The sequence below is a fragment of the Taudactylus pleione genome, unplaced genomic scaffold (assembly GCF_031769625.1).
Source record: "Taudactylus pleione unplaced genomic scaffold, aTauple2 ptg000207l, whole genome shotgun sequence".
NCBI classification, from domain to species: domain Eukaryota; kingdom Metazoa; phylum Chordata; class Amphibia; order Anura; family Myobatrachidae; genus Taudactylus; species Taudactylus pleione.
Window position 1 is genome coordinate 3,636,530 of NW_028284609.1, and position 17,104 is coordinate 3,653,633.

The following is a 17,104-nucleotide window of genomic DNA, read 5'->3' on the forward strand; positions in this document are numbered from 1 at the left end:
CCCCGTATGGCCACCGCACACTCACAGGTAGGCATGGGTCCCTTAAAAACTGCAACTTTTAAAGAACCCCATCCCTGAAAGGTGCTGACTTAATTTGATACAGTCATATCCTACCTGAGGGCAGCCCCTACACGTATTAGGGGGCACAATCATAGCTTGCCCCTGCGAGGTTCTGATCAGGCAATAGATGGCGGAGGGAGGACGCTGAGGTCCAGCTGATACCCCCCCCAGGTGAAGTCACTTCGTCGGTGACTTCCAGTAATGTATGGTACCAACTTGCCGAAGCATCCTGCTACATTTTACCACTGGGTTGTACTGAGTGGAGTGAAAGGAAGCTCATTTAGGGGACAGAATTGCAAAGGAGAACTTCGGTCCCCCTCCCCGGTAAGTGCTACACTTTTTGTTTGTTTAGCCCCTCTGCTGTACTGCAACTGGAAATGGAAGATGGGGGCAACCACCTTGGTAGGGGCAGCAGGGATAAATATATAGGCTCCTCCTCATGTTTGTTTATGGCTGAAGGTGAGGAATGTGGTAGCTACAGGTTGTTTGTGAATGCCTCTGGGGTTGTCTTTGGCTAAGGAGGCTGTTTTGGCTCTGCTAACATTTTCATAGGTTGCTAGGAGTGGGTTTTTCTTTTCTCTTAAACTGTACCGTTAGCTACTTTGTTGCAGACTTGGGAGCAGGTTATGCTTTCACTATTAAGTTTAATTTCACTAATGCTGGGCATACACGGCCAGATAAAATGTCTGTCAGACTGACAGACATTTTATCTGACGGCCTGCCAGCCGCAGATGTCACCGACATACACTGTGAGAGAAATCTCACAGTGTATCAGCCCGACATCTGTGCTCCGCCCCCGGGGGAGGAGACATTTCCCTGTTTCTTCCGTAGGAAGGAACACAGGAAATGTCTGTCTGTCGGCCGCGGCTGGGCATACACTGCCCGATGCGGCCGTCAGTTACCTCTTAAATATCGCATCGGACGGGCATGCTGGACAATATTTAACCCTCGGTCGCCCGTTCTATGTTCAAAATGTTCTACCAAAATTTAAGGTAGGAGAACATATCCTGATGTCCTCTGTGTGGCATGCAAGACCGAGATAATCAGTCAGCTCCCATCTGAGGGTTTGGCTTCTTTAGAGGAGATGCCTGCCTGGGCAAAGGTCATGGCTCAATCCATTGCAGATTTGGCCCATTAGGTATATCGGCAGACTTAGGGTAAGGGTTGCAGTTTCAGGACAGCTGGTCCAGTAACGCGTCTGCTCCTCCAATCAATGTTCTGGAACTAAGGACAGTATTACATTTTTTGATTCAGGCTCGGAACCTTTCACAATTAGACAATTTCATGGTGATGGTGTAGATCAACAACCAGTGTGACATGAGAAGTTATCTAACAATGTAAGAGGCATCTCGAATAATGAGATGGGCAAAGAAGTACCAGTCATCTCGGCGGCATTTATTCCAAGTTTGGAAAATTGGGAGGCCGACATTATGAGTCGGCAATAGATTTACTCAGGAGAGGAAATTCATCAGGGGGTGTTCAATTTGATTGTGGAACGCTGGGGGGTTCCAGAGATACTCAGATGACCTTAGTGGACACCCTGATGGCACCTTGAGTGTTTCAGTTGGCTTATCAGTTTCCTCAGTCGCCGAAGGTCATACAGCGGATTAGGAGAGACAAGACGAATGTGCTTCTTGTGACCCAAGATTGGCCAAGAAGGACATGGTATCTGTGGTCCATGCTGCACCTTTCAATTAGGGAAGATCTGCTCACTCTTTTTTCGGCACCCAAATTTGCAACGCCTGGCTTTAATGACAAGGCACCCTGCTCTTGAGAGCTAGATGGTTCTCAAAGGTGTTAGTAGAGACTATGATTAGGGCTAGGAATCCTGTGACAACCGCCACCTGTCATAGGGTCAGGAAGACATAGTGGGCTGGTGTGAGCACCAGCGGTTGCTTGCCTCTCTGTTCAGGTTGCCAAGTATTCTTCCTTTCTAAAAGGCAGAGCTAGAGCAGGATCTACACCTTGCTTCTTTGAAGAGCCAAATGTCAGCCTTATCTATTATTTTTCAGAGTTGATTAGTATTGCTGCCAGAGGTGCAGACATTTATGCAGAGAATTGTTAGGATTCAGCCTCTCTATGTTCTGCCAGTGCCACTGTGGGATCTGAATCTGGTCTTGGAGGCGTTACAAGCTCCTTTTGAGTCTTTTCAGGCGTTAGACATAAGGGGGATTACCTGGAAAGTTTTTTGTTAGCTATAGCCTCTGCAAAGGAGAGTCTCTGAGCAAGCGGCTCACTTGTAAATCTTCATATTTTTTTGCCCTGATAGGGTGATATTGCATACAAGCCTGTTGTTTCAGACGAAGGTGGTTTTCAGTTTTGAAATGAATCAAGAGATTGTTTTGCCGGCATTTTGGCAACAAATTCTTCAGAGGGGAATTCTTCTCTCCATCGCTTATGGTCAGGGCACTGCGCATTGATGTAGAGCGAAACTCTTCTATTTGCAAAACAGAAAGTATCTTAGTTTTGTTTTAAGTTCACAAGCAGGGCTGGCCAGCTTGTAAGCAGTCCATTGCCCAGTGAATTAGATCTAATAGATACAAAGTCAATGGCAGATTAGAAATATACAGAGGCACTCCCTAGTTCAGCAGCCTAAGTAGTTCTGGGTGGTACCCGGCCACCACACATAATTTCAATATGCAGGAACTATTAGAACAACCTTTGGCGCTACTAGAATATTGAAAAGAACAGATCTAAACAATCTCAAGTCTCTCAGTTAATCAAGTCTCAAAAAAAAGGTCTTTGGATGAATTCCTCTATTTGCTGTGAGATGTCCTCCCCATCCAAACAGGTGGAGGGAAGGAGAAGCCACGGTGAGCGAGTGTCCGACTGCGGCAGTGAGTGAGGTTTTAATTTGAGAACTGCAATCTGTGAGAGACGTGAAAATTCTAAATGCGTTTGTTTGAATGGATACCCATCTGCAATACCAAAAAAGGACACCCTGTGGACGCTCCAGTGATCTGCCAGTAAGGGAGAAGGAGGCATTCTGGAAACTTCCTTCTTTCAAACTCACCTTGCTGCTCCTCATTTGGAGCTCCGCACGGTACGGTTCCTCATATTACAAAAGTTTTGGAACACTCATTTGTTCGATGTATGTCTGTTTTCCTTTTAATGTGAATAAATTAACAGAAAATTTTTATAAACAAAAAAAAAATAGTACACCATATTAGTGTTTTACTCTATATGAAATCACATGTGAGTTCCACCTGTTTGGATTGAGAGGACATCTCACAGCAAATAGAGGAATTCATCCAAAGACCAACAATTTGTGAGACTTGATTAACTGAGAGACTGTTTTGATCTGTTCTTTTCTGTATTCTAGTAGCGCCAAAAGGTTCTTCTAATAGTTTCTGCATATTGACTACTATTAGAGAGACATATTTGTCTGTGGAACAGCCAGTTTTGGAGCTCATCAGGGCAAATTCTTTAAGAGCTGTGAACAGCTCTTTAGCAGTGTGGCAGAGTGATGTGGCTGAGCAAGTGGAACTCTGTGCACAAAGTTGTACACTTTCCACACTTTTTGCTGTCAAAGACGCTACAAATGGGTGCAAGTTTTCTGCAATGCATTTCCATTTCTCATTGTTTCCAGTGTCCCCCAGATAGGACGAAAAAAGAAACAAAATTTTATACTCACAGTAAAATCAATTTACCGATTCCATCTGGGGAACACTGGGCTCCCTGCCTGTTAATTTTGTTGTGCGTGCTGCTCGATCGTTTTTACTCTTCCAAAGCCGGATGGACAACACAGAGTTGCAGGTGGAGATGGTAGGGTTTAAAAGGGTTGGGAGTTTCAGTCTCAATAAAAGTAACTATTTAGTGCCTAATCCTCAGCCTTCACACTAAATCCCATTGTTTCCAGTGTATCCCAGATGGATACAGGAGAATTGATTTTATAGTGAGTAGAAAGTCTTGTTTTCTTTACTTAATATAGAACTTTCTGGATAACATATTTTAGGTTTAATAGAGCTCACATATGGGTCATTCCATGAAATATAGGACACAAAACATGAAAAATTAAATTGCACATAACCGCTAGCATTTTAGAATATTTATGCTGTTAATAGATCGTAGGATATTGTGTGACTTCAGATGATTTAGTTAACGTTGGTGACTGGTTCTATGTTGAATATTATGAAGAGAGTTACCCAGGTGAAAGCAAAGACATCAGAGATGGTGAATACTTAGTGAGCACAATGAAGCAAGCTGGCAGCAACTGGAAATGGGTATTATCACCTGATTAAATATTTTATACATCTTCACAGTTAATCAGGAAGATAAACAGGCCTACACTGATTAATTCACGTGGATTCTACAGGTTTGAGTAATTTGCATCAGAGCCCTTTGACTGGGAACAGAAATGTAAAGTGAGTCACATTTCTATGTAACATGAGTCACATTTCAAAATTGATTTTAAGTATAGTTTGGTTAACATTCAGTTTTTCATTTAGGGTCTTATAAGTGTATAGTATAACAATCATGTTGTAAAAATAATTAGGAGAGCAGGTTTAACTAAATATATAAGTCCCTTCAGTTTCTAAGACCATTCTGTTGTAACGAGTCACGCATATAAACAATAAAATTTAACTACTAAGAGTGTCATTTTTTGTCTGCTTATAAGCGTTATGACTACCTAACCCATATATTATTGGTATATTTTTCTAAAAAGTAACATGAAATATAACATGAGTCACATATCATGCTGGAAAATAAATAAGTATTTTAATAATGGTGATATTTCTGAAAACGGTTTAATACACATGATATTAAAAAACTTAAAAATAAATCGTACACATTACTACAAGAATACCATCATATATTGGTGACTTAAGGGGCCTATCCATTAGCAGATAAATTTGAACGATGAACGATTTATTGTTCAATTTATCTGCTAATGGATAGGCTCTGAACGATAAAAATGCGCACTCCCGTGGCAGACAAATTCGGTCTTTTGTCTCTCCAACATGTTAGTCAATTATCGTTTATCGCTGACAGATATTAGAAATATCTGTTGCGGTAAACGACGAACAATTTTTTAATGAAAATGATATAGAAACAAAAAAAAATCCACTCCCAGAATGATGTCATGCAATATCACTTGTCTTTTGCAAAAATCTGTCATGTACATGACAGATATCTGTCACAGCAGCTCCAGAAATTTTCAAAAGATAAATCTTTTGTCTTTGAGAAAGATCTGCTAATGGATAAGCCCCTTTAAGGGGCCTATCCATTAGCAGATAAATGTGAAAGATGAACGATTTATCGTTCAGTCCTTCAATTTATCTGCTAATGGATAGGCTCTGAACGATAAAAATGTGCACTCCCGCGGACGACAAATTTGGTCTTTTGTCTCTCCAACATGTTGGTCAATTATTGTTTATTGCTGACAGATATTAGAAATATCTGTCGCGGTAAACGACGGATGAACGATTTTTTAATATAAATGAACAGAAACATAAAAAAAAAAACACTCAAAGAATGATGTCATCCAATATCGTTCGTCTATTTCAAATATCTGTCATGTACATGACAGATATCTGTCACAGCAGCCCCAGGAATTTTTGTCTTTTGTCTTTCAGTAAGATCTGCTAATGGATAGGCCCCTTTTGTGTGATGGCTATAAGATGCTGGACAAAGAACTTTGCCCTACCAAAGAAACTGGACAAAAATTTTTTACCACACATTTATTTTGTACAATAAAATAATATGTTCAATAATTGACTACATGCATGCACACAATTATTTTAACTTGCTGTTATTGCTCAACATTTATTTTTATTTGATCTGGAAAAAAAATTTAGTCATTACTAATGCTTATTCATTTGCCAATTGGAAGAGTTGCAATAAAACATAACATGCAAGTTAGTAACAATCCATATTTATTTCCTTTGGTATTTAAAGGGCCAGTTTTGCTTACAAATATGTATAGCTTAATTTCTACTTATAGACCACGCAATCTGTTTGTATTCAAAAATAACAGCAATTTCGGTAGGAAAAGTTATTTTTATCTCATTAACTACGATTTCACTTTAAATTTCAAAACCATAAACTATTATCTATTTTAATATTTTTAGCTTGCTGTATGACTGTTTATAAACTATTAAGAATATTTAAAAAAAAACAACACAAATTTGTTAATATATGTATAAATCTCTGAAAATAATGTAATGTTATTGTTTAATATCAGTTTTTATATTATTTCTTCAGTGTTCATTAAGAAGATATCTTTATTATAAAATTATTACATACTTTGTGACTGTCCACAAAATTTACAGGAGTGCATGATTCCTAAATCACACATCGCCAGGTTCTGTCCCAAATAACTAAGGGGCCCATGGAATCGGTATGATTTACAAATCCCGACAGCGGCTGGCCTACATGGGTGAAAATCCTGATCGTCCCTAAGGTAAGTATTGACTAACCTAATTCCCTCCTCTAATCCTAAACCTCCCTTCGGGGTGCCTAAACCTACCCCCCCACTTCCCCACAACCTAAACCTAAGTCCCCCGGGGGGTGCCTAACCTTAAGTCCCCCCGGGGGTGCCTAACCCTAACTCCCCCTTCCCCTAGCCTAAACCTAACCTCCCAGGGGGGTGCCTAACCCTAAATCCACCTCGGGAAGCCTAAACCTAACCCTCCCCCCCACGGCTATCCGCGCTCGGCGTCCCTTCGATCGGGATGCTGGGCGCCGGTCTCCCGGCGTCGGTAAATGACAGGCGTCTAGATTTAGACACCTGTCATTTAACCCTCACCGGGATTAAGCAGTCGGGAAGCCGGCTGTCGGGATTAGGTCCGCCGGCCTCCCGACTGCATACCGGGCCCAAGTATCAAGCCGTTTTTTAAAATATAATGTATGTTATGTATTGTCTTTATGTATTGTCGTTATGTACTAAAAGCAGAATGCGGGATATTTCACCGAAATCTTTGCACAATGTACAATTATTAATGGGGACTACAATCTGACCTCTATGTACTAAACTCCAAAAAAGCAACACTTTTCGGAGTTTAGCTACGGTAGTTTACACCATCTGAAGATGGTGTAAACTGATTTAAGCCTAAGAGGATCTAGGTGCAGGAGAGTGATCTTTCAATCTCGCTCTCTCTCAACCCTCGTCTGGCTCTGGAAGCTGACACTGTGCGCAGTGTCAGCTTCTCCTGGAGAAGTATTTCCCTTCTGTACTGCAACCCATGCAAGTTCTTCTTTGTACATAGCTGGGATATTTTCATAAAAATGTAAAATATCCCCTGCAATATGGATAGATAATAATCACGGCAGTTCCACGATTAACAGTACAGACCCATTAGTTTGTAATTTCATAACAATGTAAAAGTGACAATATCACTTAATTTTAGGAGCAATAAATACCTTTGTAATCTGCGGTTTATACTAAATGTATGGTCTATAAGTCAACAAATACAAAGGGCCAAATGTAATAGGGTGTCAGTTTTGGTAAAGTGTGAGTTTTGTGCTAAATTCGCAATTTTTCACAACTCTCCAATGTAATAGGGTGTCAGTTCAATAGAAGTCGCATTTTTTAAGTGTTACTAAAAATCTCCATTCTCAAACTCGCATCCAGATGTTTTCACATTGAAAACAATCAACTCGCCCAATGTAATAGGGTGTTTGTTTTAGACTCGCAAAAAAAAGAACCAAAAGTCCCCAAATAATAGACCTGCTTCAGGCTAGCGAGTATATCCTGAGCAGGTCAGATTAACAGAGGAACATGAACATATCCATGAGATACGTGCATGTTTCTGTGTGTACTTATGTAAAAGGTTTTAATTATAAAAAAAATGATGTGCACCCCTCCCCAAAAGCATAACCAGCCCCGTGCTTTATAAAGCCTGCCCTGATTTTAAAAATACAGGGGACAAAATGCGTAGGGGGCCCCTGTATATTGAGAACCAGCACAGGGCTTTGTTGAGCTGGTCCTGGTTCAGGAAAATCAGAGGAGCAGCTCGCTGATTGGCTGAATGCGGTCAGCCAGTGTTCCCATAGACTTCAATGGTGAGAATTCACCATTGAAGTCTATGCTGGGTACCACTAAATCGTAACCACAAGATTAATTGAGTTTAATCTTGTGGTTACATCATTGATACAATGTCGCGTATGTGAGTATGCGTGAGTGTGAAGGTATATTTTATTAAAATTTTACTTTGACGGTGTGTGTTTGTTTTTTTACGTATTTCTTTAGTTGTGGAACTGCAAGTGCCCGTAATGTCCTTTATGCTGGTATTTGTGGTTCTCGAAATACCAGCATGCGGGGGGAGGCTTGCTGGTACGTGTGGTTTTACAACTAAAGACAATATTTAACTCTTTAATTTACACAAAACACTATCAACCCGGCAGCCACCACCCTAGGGTGCCAGGGATAGCCCCGGGCTATCATTCTAGGCCTGGGGTGCCCTGGAGAGGGGGACCCCTTTATTAGGGGGGTCCCCAACTCCCCAGGGATCCCCGGCCTGGGTTGACTAGTGGTCAGGGGTAATGCTTTGGCCGGGGAAACCGGTGAAAGGTTTCCCTTGCTGGCATTTTCTCCTCCGCTAGAAAGAGTTTGGGGATTTTCAGGGGACCCCTACTCGTGTTGTACCCTGATTTTGCAGGACCAGCTCAACAAAGCCCTGTGCTGGTTCTTGATATACAGGGGCCCCCTACGCATTTTGGCCCCTGTATTTTTAGAACCAGGAAAGGCTTTATAATGCCCGGGGCTGGTTAGGCTTTTAGGGAGGGGGTGCACGTCATTTTTTTTTTATTAACACACACACAGAAGCCATCACAAATCTCACTGATGTGTGATGGCTTCTGTATAACTCGCACCTTTTAATGCTAGTCGCATTAAAAGGTGTCAGTTTACATAGGGAAAAACTAGCAAATGCAGTAGCCTCGAGCTGAAAAGTTTGCATCACAAACTCGCAACTTTAAAAAATGCAAGAAGGTGTGAGTTTGTACTGTTACTAAAACGGATACCCTATTATATTTGGCCCATAGTGCAAATTATCTATGGGACAGTAAGTGCCAATTGATTGTAAACAAATGAGGAAAAAAATATGTAAAAAATTAAATATTAATAAGAAATTTGGTACAAAAAAAATCAATACTGAATAATTCAGTACATTGCAAACACCAAACCCACTCAATGGATGACAATGGGTTAATACACACACTTCAGGACATGGTGCTTACTTTAGTTTGTTGACGTTGCTATAAATATTTGACAGAGATGGAGGAGAAACCTTTGATAATGCTGAAAAATATGGTGCACCTGGTGACCTTCAAAATATAAAAATGCGCAGTTAGGAAAAATTGTTAAATTATGGTAACAAAATGTAAAAGAAAAAATGGCTCAAAGTAAAAAAATTATTTAAGAATTGTATTATCGTTTCAATCTAAAAACAAAATTCTCTAAAATGGGTCACACACACTATTCTAAAGACCTCATACAGACAGCAGAGTCCCACTTTGTATGTTGATTTGTGTACAAAATTGATAAACTAAGCCAAAATTAAAACAGAAACAAATGCTTAATTGATAACTGAGAAACCTTACATAACTTTAGTTAACTGACCTACATGAATTTATTTATATTTCAACACATCCTCCAGAAGCTCTAATATCTTACTTTCAAACACACTTACTTACTTGGGTTCTAGTACAGAAGAACTCATATGACTGAACGGATTCAGCATGATTTACCGCCGGCCGCATGGCATCCCGGCATCACTGAAAATCCAGATCGCCCCCAGGTAAGTATTCTCTAACCTATTCTACCCCCTAACCCTAAACCTCCCTTAGGGGTACCTAAACCTAACCTCCCCCCTAAGTGCCTAAACCTAATCCCCCTTCCCCGCCACCTAAACCTAAGTCCCCCGGGGGGGGTGCCTAACCCAACCTCCCCTAGCCTAAACCTAACCTCCCGGGGGGTTCCTCACCCTAAGTCCCCCCCGGGAACCCTAAACAGCTCGCCCTGTTTTGTAAGCGGGGAGGGGGGGTGGCTGGCCGAAGGAACGCCTGCCGTTTGAGGGCGGCCCTACTGACATCACTCGTGATGTCAGTAGTTGAGCTTCCTGCTCTATTAGAGCAGGAAGCTCACTGGGGCTTGCGGGAACGAGACCCTACCACAACGGTCTCGTCGCAAGCCCGATGGTTGTGACCATACCTGGCCGCTCGCAAAAGCTGTGGGTGGTCACCCACAGCTTGGCAAGCGGCCAGGATTGCAAAAAAAACCCCGCCCTGATTCAGAGCGAGCGCTCTGAAAGAGCGTCCGGCTCTGAATCAGGGCCTTAGTTCCAGTGTTTCCTGGAGCCTACTTCAGTCTGCTCCAATATATCCTACTTACTGTTTCAGCCATGGGCTATCTAGCTAGCCTGCACTTGTTCTCAATACCTGTTCTAATTCCACTTTTGCTTGAAAACATTACCTTATGTTGATTTTGCTCAAATCTAGCAAGCTTACAAAAGGGCTAATGTGGTAGGATGTATGGTGGTTTGGCACATTTGCTGTGCATCAAAGTATCCATAATTTCAGTTGAAATTATGGATACTTTGATGCACAGCAATATGTAAGTGTAGGAAAATACAAAAAACAGGTTTTAGCTAGCATGCTCTCACTTTGGGTAGCACTCTTGTATGACAAAATATCATTCAAATACAGTGGTAAATCTACAATGGGTTCAGGGTGTCAGCAAGTCAAAGTCAACCTCAAGCTACACACCCTGTACCAAGAACAAACTTTTCCACAATTACTGGGATGTTATCAGTACGATCTATCCAAGGTATCCAGAAAGATAGTGCCAGCACAGGTGATAAATATTTTGACACAGTGCCAGAGATTTTGCTATGTTCTGTGCTTGCGTCACATGCAAATATATACTGCTGGAAAGATGGTGACACTGACAGGTACGGAAATGGGAGAGAACATAGCACACAGGTCTCCTCAATTCTTAAAACTCTAGAAAAATATGTAAATTTTTATTGCAACAGATATATACAGATTTGCACAGTTGTAGAAAGAAGTTGAAAGCAACTTAACTTTTTTGTATTTTAAGACCAACTGTACTTATGGGTCATGCTCACAAGTAGAGGTCTATTTATTTTCCAAAATCAAGAATCCTGCTTGAAGCCAAAAAAGGCAGAGATGTATTTCTACATTAAAGATTTTTACTTTCTAAAGTTTGGACAGTTGTACACTACACGACCATGCACCGCTTAATCCTGCATCCAGGGTGGCAGAACCAACCGTTCATCCCTAGTTCTAGCCCTGGTTCCTGTATACGCAGGACACTAAAACCCCACCACTGAACCTAGGATTAGGCAGGAGAAGAGCACAGTGGCAGAGGAAACAGAGAATGAAGAACAGAAAAAGAAAGAAATATATTACAGGTTGAGTCTCCCATATCCAAATATTCCGAAATACAGAATATTTTTAGCATGATTGAGATAGTGAAACTTTTGATTTTTGATGGTTCAATGTACACAAACTTTATTAAGGCACACAATTATTAAAAATAAAGTATAAAATGACCTATAGACTGTCTGTATAAGGTGTATATGAAACAAATTAATTTCATGTATGTACACAACTTTGTTTGAGCCACAAAATTATTGAAAATATTGTATAAAATTACCTCCAGGCTGTGTGTATAAGGTGTATATGATGCATAAATGCATTATGTGTTTAGATTTGGGCCCTATTCCTAAGACATTTCAATATGGTGTGCAAATATTCCAAAATACGGAATATTCAGATATCCAAAATACCCTTGGTCCCGAGCATTTTGGATATGGGAGACTCAACCTGTATACAGGTAAGTGTAAATGTAATATTTAAATATATTATTTTTACTGCTCGAAACAGTTATCAACTTTTATTACTTAACTGAACTTATTTAAATGAACAATGTTTATATTCTCTTGGAACTTCTCAATGATACAGAGACCACTGTAGCACATTAAAGTCTTCCACTTTAACCAATGTTTTAAATTCTTCAGCATGAATGAAGCTTGTCATGAGCCATATAGCGGAGATTATAACAGCTGTTCAAGAGGAAGAAGTGGCACTGGTGAGCTACATTGGTGAAAGTATAATTAACAATTAGATGCTTATACTTCCAGGAATAAGGAATTCATTAAATGCCTCTGTTCTGGTAGTGACATTTGATGGGACTGGGAACTGGGATTACAACCCCAAAAGGAATTCTTGTCAGTGTAACCCTTATATTATATAGGGCAAGATGGAAAAGCCCTTTTCCTGGCCTAAACACCCATATTATCTATCAAAAGGGCATTTCAATCGCTTGATCAGTTATGGAGGGAGGGGGAAATCGGCGATTCATTTGTTTTCAAGGCTGCTATTTTGTTTTAGGGCACCCAACGGAGCAATTCAATATTTGCTTTGTTCGGGCGCGATAGCCTCTGATGCTTCTGCTCACACCCCCTCAGGAGAGTACGAGCAAAAATGTATGATAAACCCATGGTTATGGCACCCTAACTAGGGCTTTAGATGGGTTTAGCCTTTTTACACAGCTAAACCCAGTCTATTAGGGTGTGAAGATGGCGATAATTAACGAGCGTCCACAACAATTGAATTGTAACATTGGGCGCCCATCAATTATCGCTCCCACTATGTCCAAAACTATATTATGAAATTATTATATAAACGATTTCTATAAAATGCTTTCTGCACTAATCTATATTCCTTCTGAATGAGATAACAGTATTGTACCCAAATTATAGGTTATCTATACATTACTACTTGTATTTAGCAATAATCCTGTACATGCATACAAAATTGACACAGCGCTATGCATCTAACGACCAAGCCGAGCATCAGCACTGTAACAGCACCAGCTGTGGCAGCCAGTCTTCCACCAGGCAAATTCTATACACAGGATTAAGGTGAAATGCAAACCATTTGTATACACGTATCCCTAATGGATTATAACCTAGTGGCCATATAAACCACACCCGTATTAGACAAAACACACAAGCACAGTTTGTCACACATTCTGCTTTTTGGTTGTGTTTCATCACTGGAGCTAAAATTTGTGAGCCTGCCCCTGCTTATATATGCTTATCTCGAGGATCAGATTGACTGATCTTCAGATATATCAGCAGATAATGATTGTTCATATACACTGAACCACCATCACTGCCTCTGGTGTTGCGACCCCCTCCCCACCAGCCTCTGCAGCAAGTGTACGGGCAGTTGGCTGACCACCAGTACACACAGCACTATGAGCAGATTCATCTGCCATCGGCTGTGCTGCACAGCCTACGCGAACGGCCAATATGTTGGCCAGTGTGTACCCAGCATTACAATATATGGAAATCTTGCCCTAAAATTGTGAGTGGATAACTTATTTTATTAGCAATACTTTTATACTCACATGTTAACTATTTGACAGTGTTGTTTTTCTTTTGATAAAATACACCTGAACCCCCTTTAAAATATGGGTTGCTATTTCTTGTGCTTTGTCCCCCCCCTCCCCACAGTATGCAACTTGCCTGTAAGCCCCTAATAACTACACTTTTATATATGGTATGGTGCATTTTTGTCACATTATAGCAGATGCTGCTGCTACAAAGAGTGATGTCGCTGAGTGGATATTATGACCTTACAATTGACTAAATCACATTATAAAGAGACTACAGCATTGAGATGCTCACTTCTTGCTGCGATTGTACTATAAGTATGTTTGTCCAACAGCCATGGCCAAAAGTTTTTTAGACTTTTTTTGTCAGATGTTGCTATGGTATACTGAAGTAAAATTACAAACATTTCATAAGTGTCAAAGGCTTTTATTGGCAAGTACATTAGTTTATGCAAAGAGTCAATTATTTGCAGTGTTGACCCTTCTTTTTCAAGACCTCTGCAATTCGCCCTGGCATGCTGTCAATCAACTTCTGGGCCACATACTGACTGATGGTCGCCTAATCAATGCTTGGAGTTTGTCAGAATTTGTGAGTTTTTGTTTGTCCACCCGCCTCTTGAGGATTGACCACAAGTTCTCAATGGGATTAAGGGCTGGGGAGTTTCCTGGCCATGGACTCAAAATTTTTATGTGTTTTTCCCAGCGCCACTTAGTTATCACTTTTGCCTTATGACAAGGTGCTCCGTCATGCTGGAAAATGCATTGTTCCTCATCAAACTTTTCTTGGATGGTTGGGAGACGTTGCTCTTGGAGGATGTTTTCATACCATTCTTTATTCATGGCTGTGTTCTTAGACAAAATTGTGAGTGAGCCCATTCCCTTAGCCTCAGGATACTTTACTGTTGGCATGACACAAAACTGATGGTAGCGCTCACCTTTCCTTCTCCGAACAAGCGTTTTTCCAGATGCCGCAAACAATGTGAAAGGGCATTCATCAGAGAAAATAACTTTACCCCAGTCCTCAGCAGTCCAATCCCTGTTCCTTTTGCAGAATATCAGTCTGTCCCTGATGTTTCTCCTGGAGAAGTGGCTTCTCTGCTGCCCTTCTTGACCAGGCCATCCTCCAAAAGTCTTCACCTCACTGTGCGTGAAGATGCACTCACACCTGCCTGCTGCCATTACTGAGCAAGCACTGCACTGCTGGTGCCCTGATCCCGCAACTGAATTGACTTTAGGAGACGGTCCTGGCGCTTGCTGGACATGCTTGGGCGCCCTGAAGCCTTCTTCACAACTATTGAACCGCTTTCCTTGAAGTTCTTAATTATCCAATACAGGCAAATGGTTACTGTGGGTGCAATCTTACTAGAAGCAATATCCTTGCCTGTGAAGCCCTTTTTGTGCAAAGCAATGATGACCACTCGTGTTTCCTTGCAGGTAACCATAGTTAACAGAGGAAGAACAATGATTTCAAGCTCCACCCTCCTTTTAAAACTTCCAGTCTGTTATTCTAACTCAATCAGCATGACAGAGTAATCTCCAGCCTTGTCCTCATCAACACTCTCACCTGTGTAAACAAGAGAATCACTGACATGATGTCAGCTGGTCCTTTTGTGGCAGGGCTGAAATGCAGTGGAAATATTTCTGGGATTAAGTTCAGTGTCATGGCAAAGTGGGACTTTGCAATTAATTGCAATTCATCTGATCACTCTTCATGACATTCTGGAGTATATGCAAATTACCATCATAAAAACTGAAGCAGCACACTTTGTGAAAACCAATACTTGTGTCATTCTCAAAACTTTTGGCCATGGCTGTAGGCTCATGTCCCATCCTTTTGTTTTCTATTTACTCCCTATCTAATCATCCTAAAAGTTTTTTTCCTCTTTTACCTGAAGGCTTTACCTGTACTTCAGTTTTTTCTTTAAGAATATTTTCACAACCTTAGATTAAGTAATTGACGGTGCCAATACTTATTCCAGGTGCCCTGGATAGGAAAATACGTGTATGTATGGCCTTCTAGATGTTGTTATTAAGGAAATGTCTATGTTGAGTTTCTCTGTTAAAGGGTTATTTGCTGATTATTTACAAGATAACTTGTTTAGATATTATCAATGATCTGATTATATGACGAATTTTGTGTGTACAGAGCAAAAAAAACTTAATGCAACTAAAATTTATTCCGTCAGTGGTAACTGCGAGTAGGTAATATCTCTGTATTTGAAACCTGAATATTTGACAAGAAAAAGATTTTCTTGTTAGTAGTATGTAAATATGACAATCTTATGTTGTAAATGATGTGCTCATGTCATAAGGTCCTTTATGTGGGCAATAAGGTACTGCCAGTATTAAACAACAAATAAATTGTCACACATGGAGAGGTGGGTTCATGCAGCACACATGGGTAATCTCCCTTTTCTTCTTGAAAAATACAAACAACCAGCATCAGATCTCCCTCTCCTCATCACAAACAGAGGTCGGACCATTTGGAGGGAGGAGCATCCGCCCTGGATGTACACTGTGTCTGAACACCCTGAGCAGCCAGCCAGATTCCCCAAGATTCCTCCTCTATACAAAAGGCCCGCCCTGTTTAATGTATGTGACACAACATACTGCAGCACATAGTACAGCGCAGCTTGCGCTGAACCTGGGGGCAATAATAAAGTAATGTTTGGTCGCCGCCTGCAGCACAGCTTCTTCCTGACAGCTGCTGACTCAGGTGGGCAGAGGCCAACTTGAGGAATTTGGCTGACTACTCAGGACCATGACAGTCAGAGAAAACCTGCGCTGCAGGCACCGGCTAAACTTTAAACATAACACATTTTAGGCCACTAGGCAGCTCCCCCTGAGGTGAAATGGAGACTTGAAGTCACACAGCCATAGAATATATACACACACACACACATATAGATTATATATATATATATATATATATATATATATTATCATCCTTTATTTATATGTCGCCACAAGTGTTTCGCAGCGTCTTACATAGTACAAACTAGTAAGTGAACAGGAAACAAGTAACTTACAGTACATTACAGTGCAGAACAAGGACACAACTTAAATACATTGCTCCAACACGAATTAAAGCACTCACAATAAGCAGCAGGGAGTTGGCAGTCACGTGTTAGGTGCCCATTATGGGGAGTAAGGAGTAGAAGAAAATGTAAAGAGAAGCACATGAGGGAAGAGGTCCCTGCTCGTGAGAGCTTACATTCTAAAGGGGAGGGGCAGACAGACAGGCGTGACACAGAAGGGAAAGATAGGGAGGAAAGAGCTTGAAATAGGTTAGGATGATAACTGGAAGGCCTTGATGAAGTAGTGGGTCTTGAGAGCCCGTTTGAAGATTTGTAGAGAGGTGGAGAGTCTGATAGGGAGAGGGAGAGCATTCCAAAAGGTAGGGAGTAGCACGGGCAAAATGCTGGATGTGGGAGTGGGAGACAGTAATCAGTTGGCAAAAGAGGCGGCATGCATTTGTTGAGCGAAGTGTGAAGGGAGACAAGGTCAGAAATGTATGTGGGAGAGGATTTGGTGAGGCTTTGTAGGAGAGTGTAAGAACCTTGAACTGGCGCATATATATATATGTGTATATATATATATATATATATATATATATATATATATATATACACACATCCTCATCCTGAGATGGCAATAGGAGGCGTACCCCTAATCTCT

At 41.0% G+C, this 17,104-nt stretch overlaps 1 protein-coding gene across 4 annotated transcripts in view; it reads right to left on the bottom strand.

Moving 5' to 3' along the window:
• USP15 (ubiquitin specific peptidase 15) overlaps positions 1-17,104 on the bottom strand; it is a 163,332-nt gene that overhangs the window by 97,359 nt on the left and 48,869 nt on the right. For 2 of the 4 annotated variants that reach the window (XM_088478115.1, XM_088478114.1), the window contains exon 7: positions 9,241-9,327. The exons of the other annotated variants lie outside the window; for them this stretch is intronic. In XM_088478115.1, the coding sequence (XP_088334241.1) occupies positions 9,241-9,327 (87 nt within the window). The remainder of the gene's footprint in view (positions 1-9,240; positions 9,328-17,104) is intronic. 4 annotated transcript variants of the gene reach the window in all.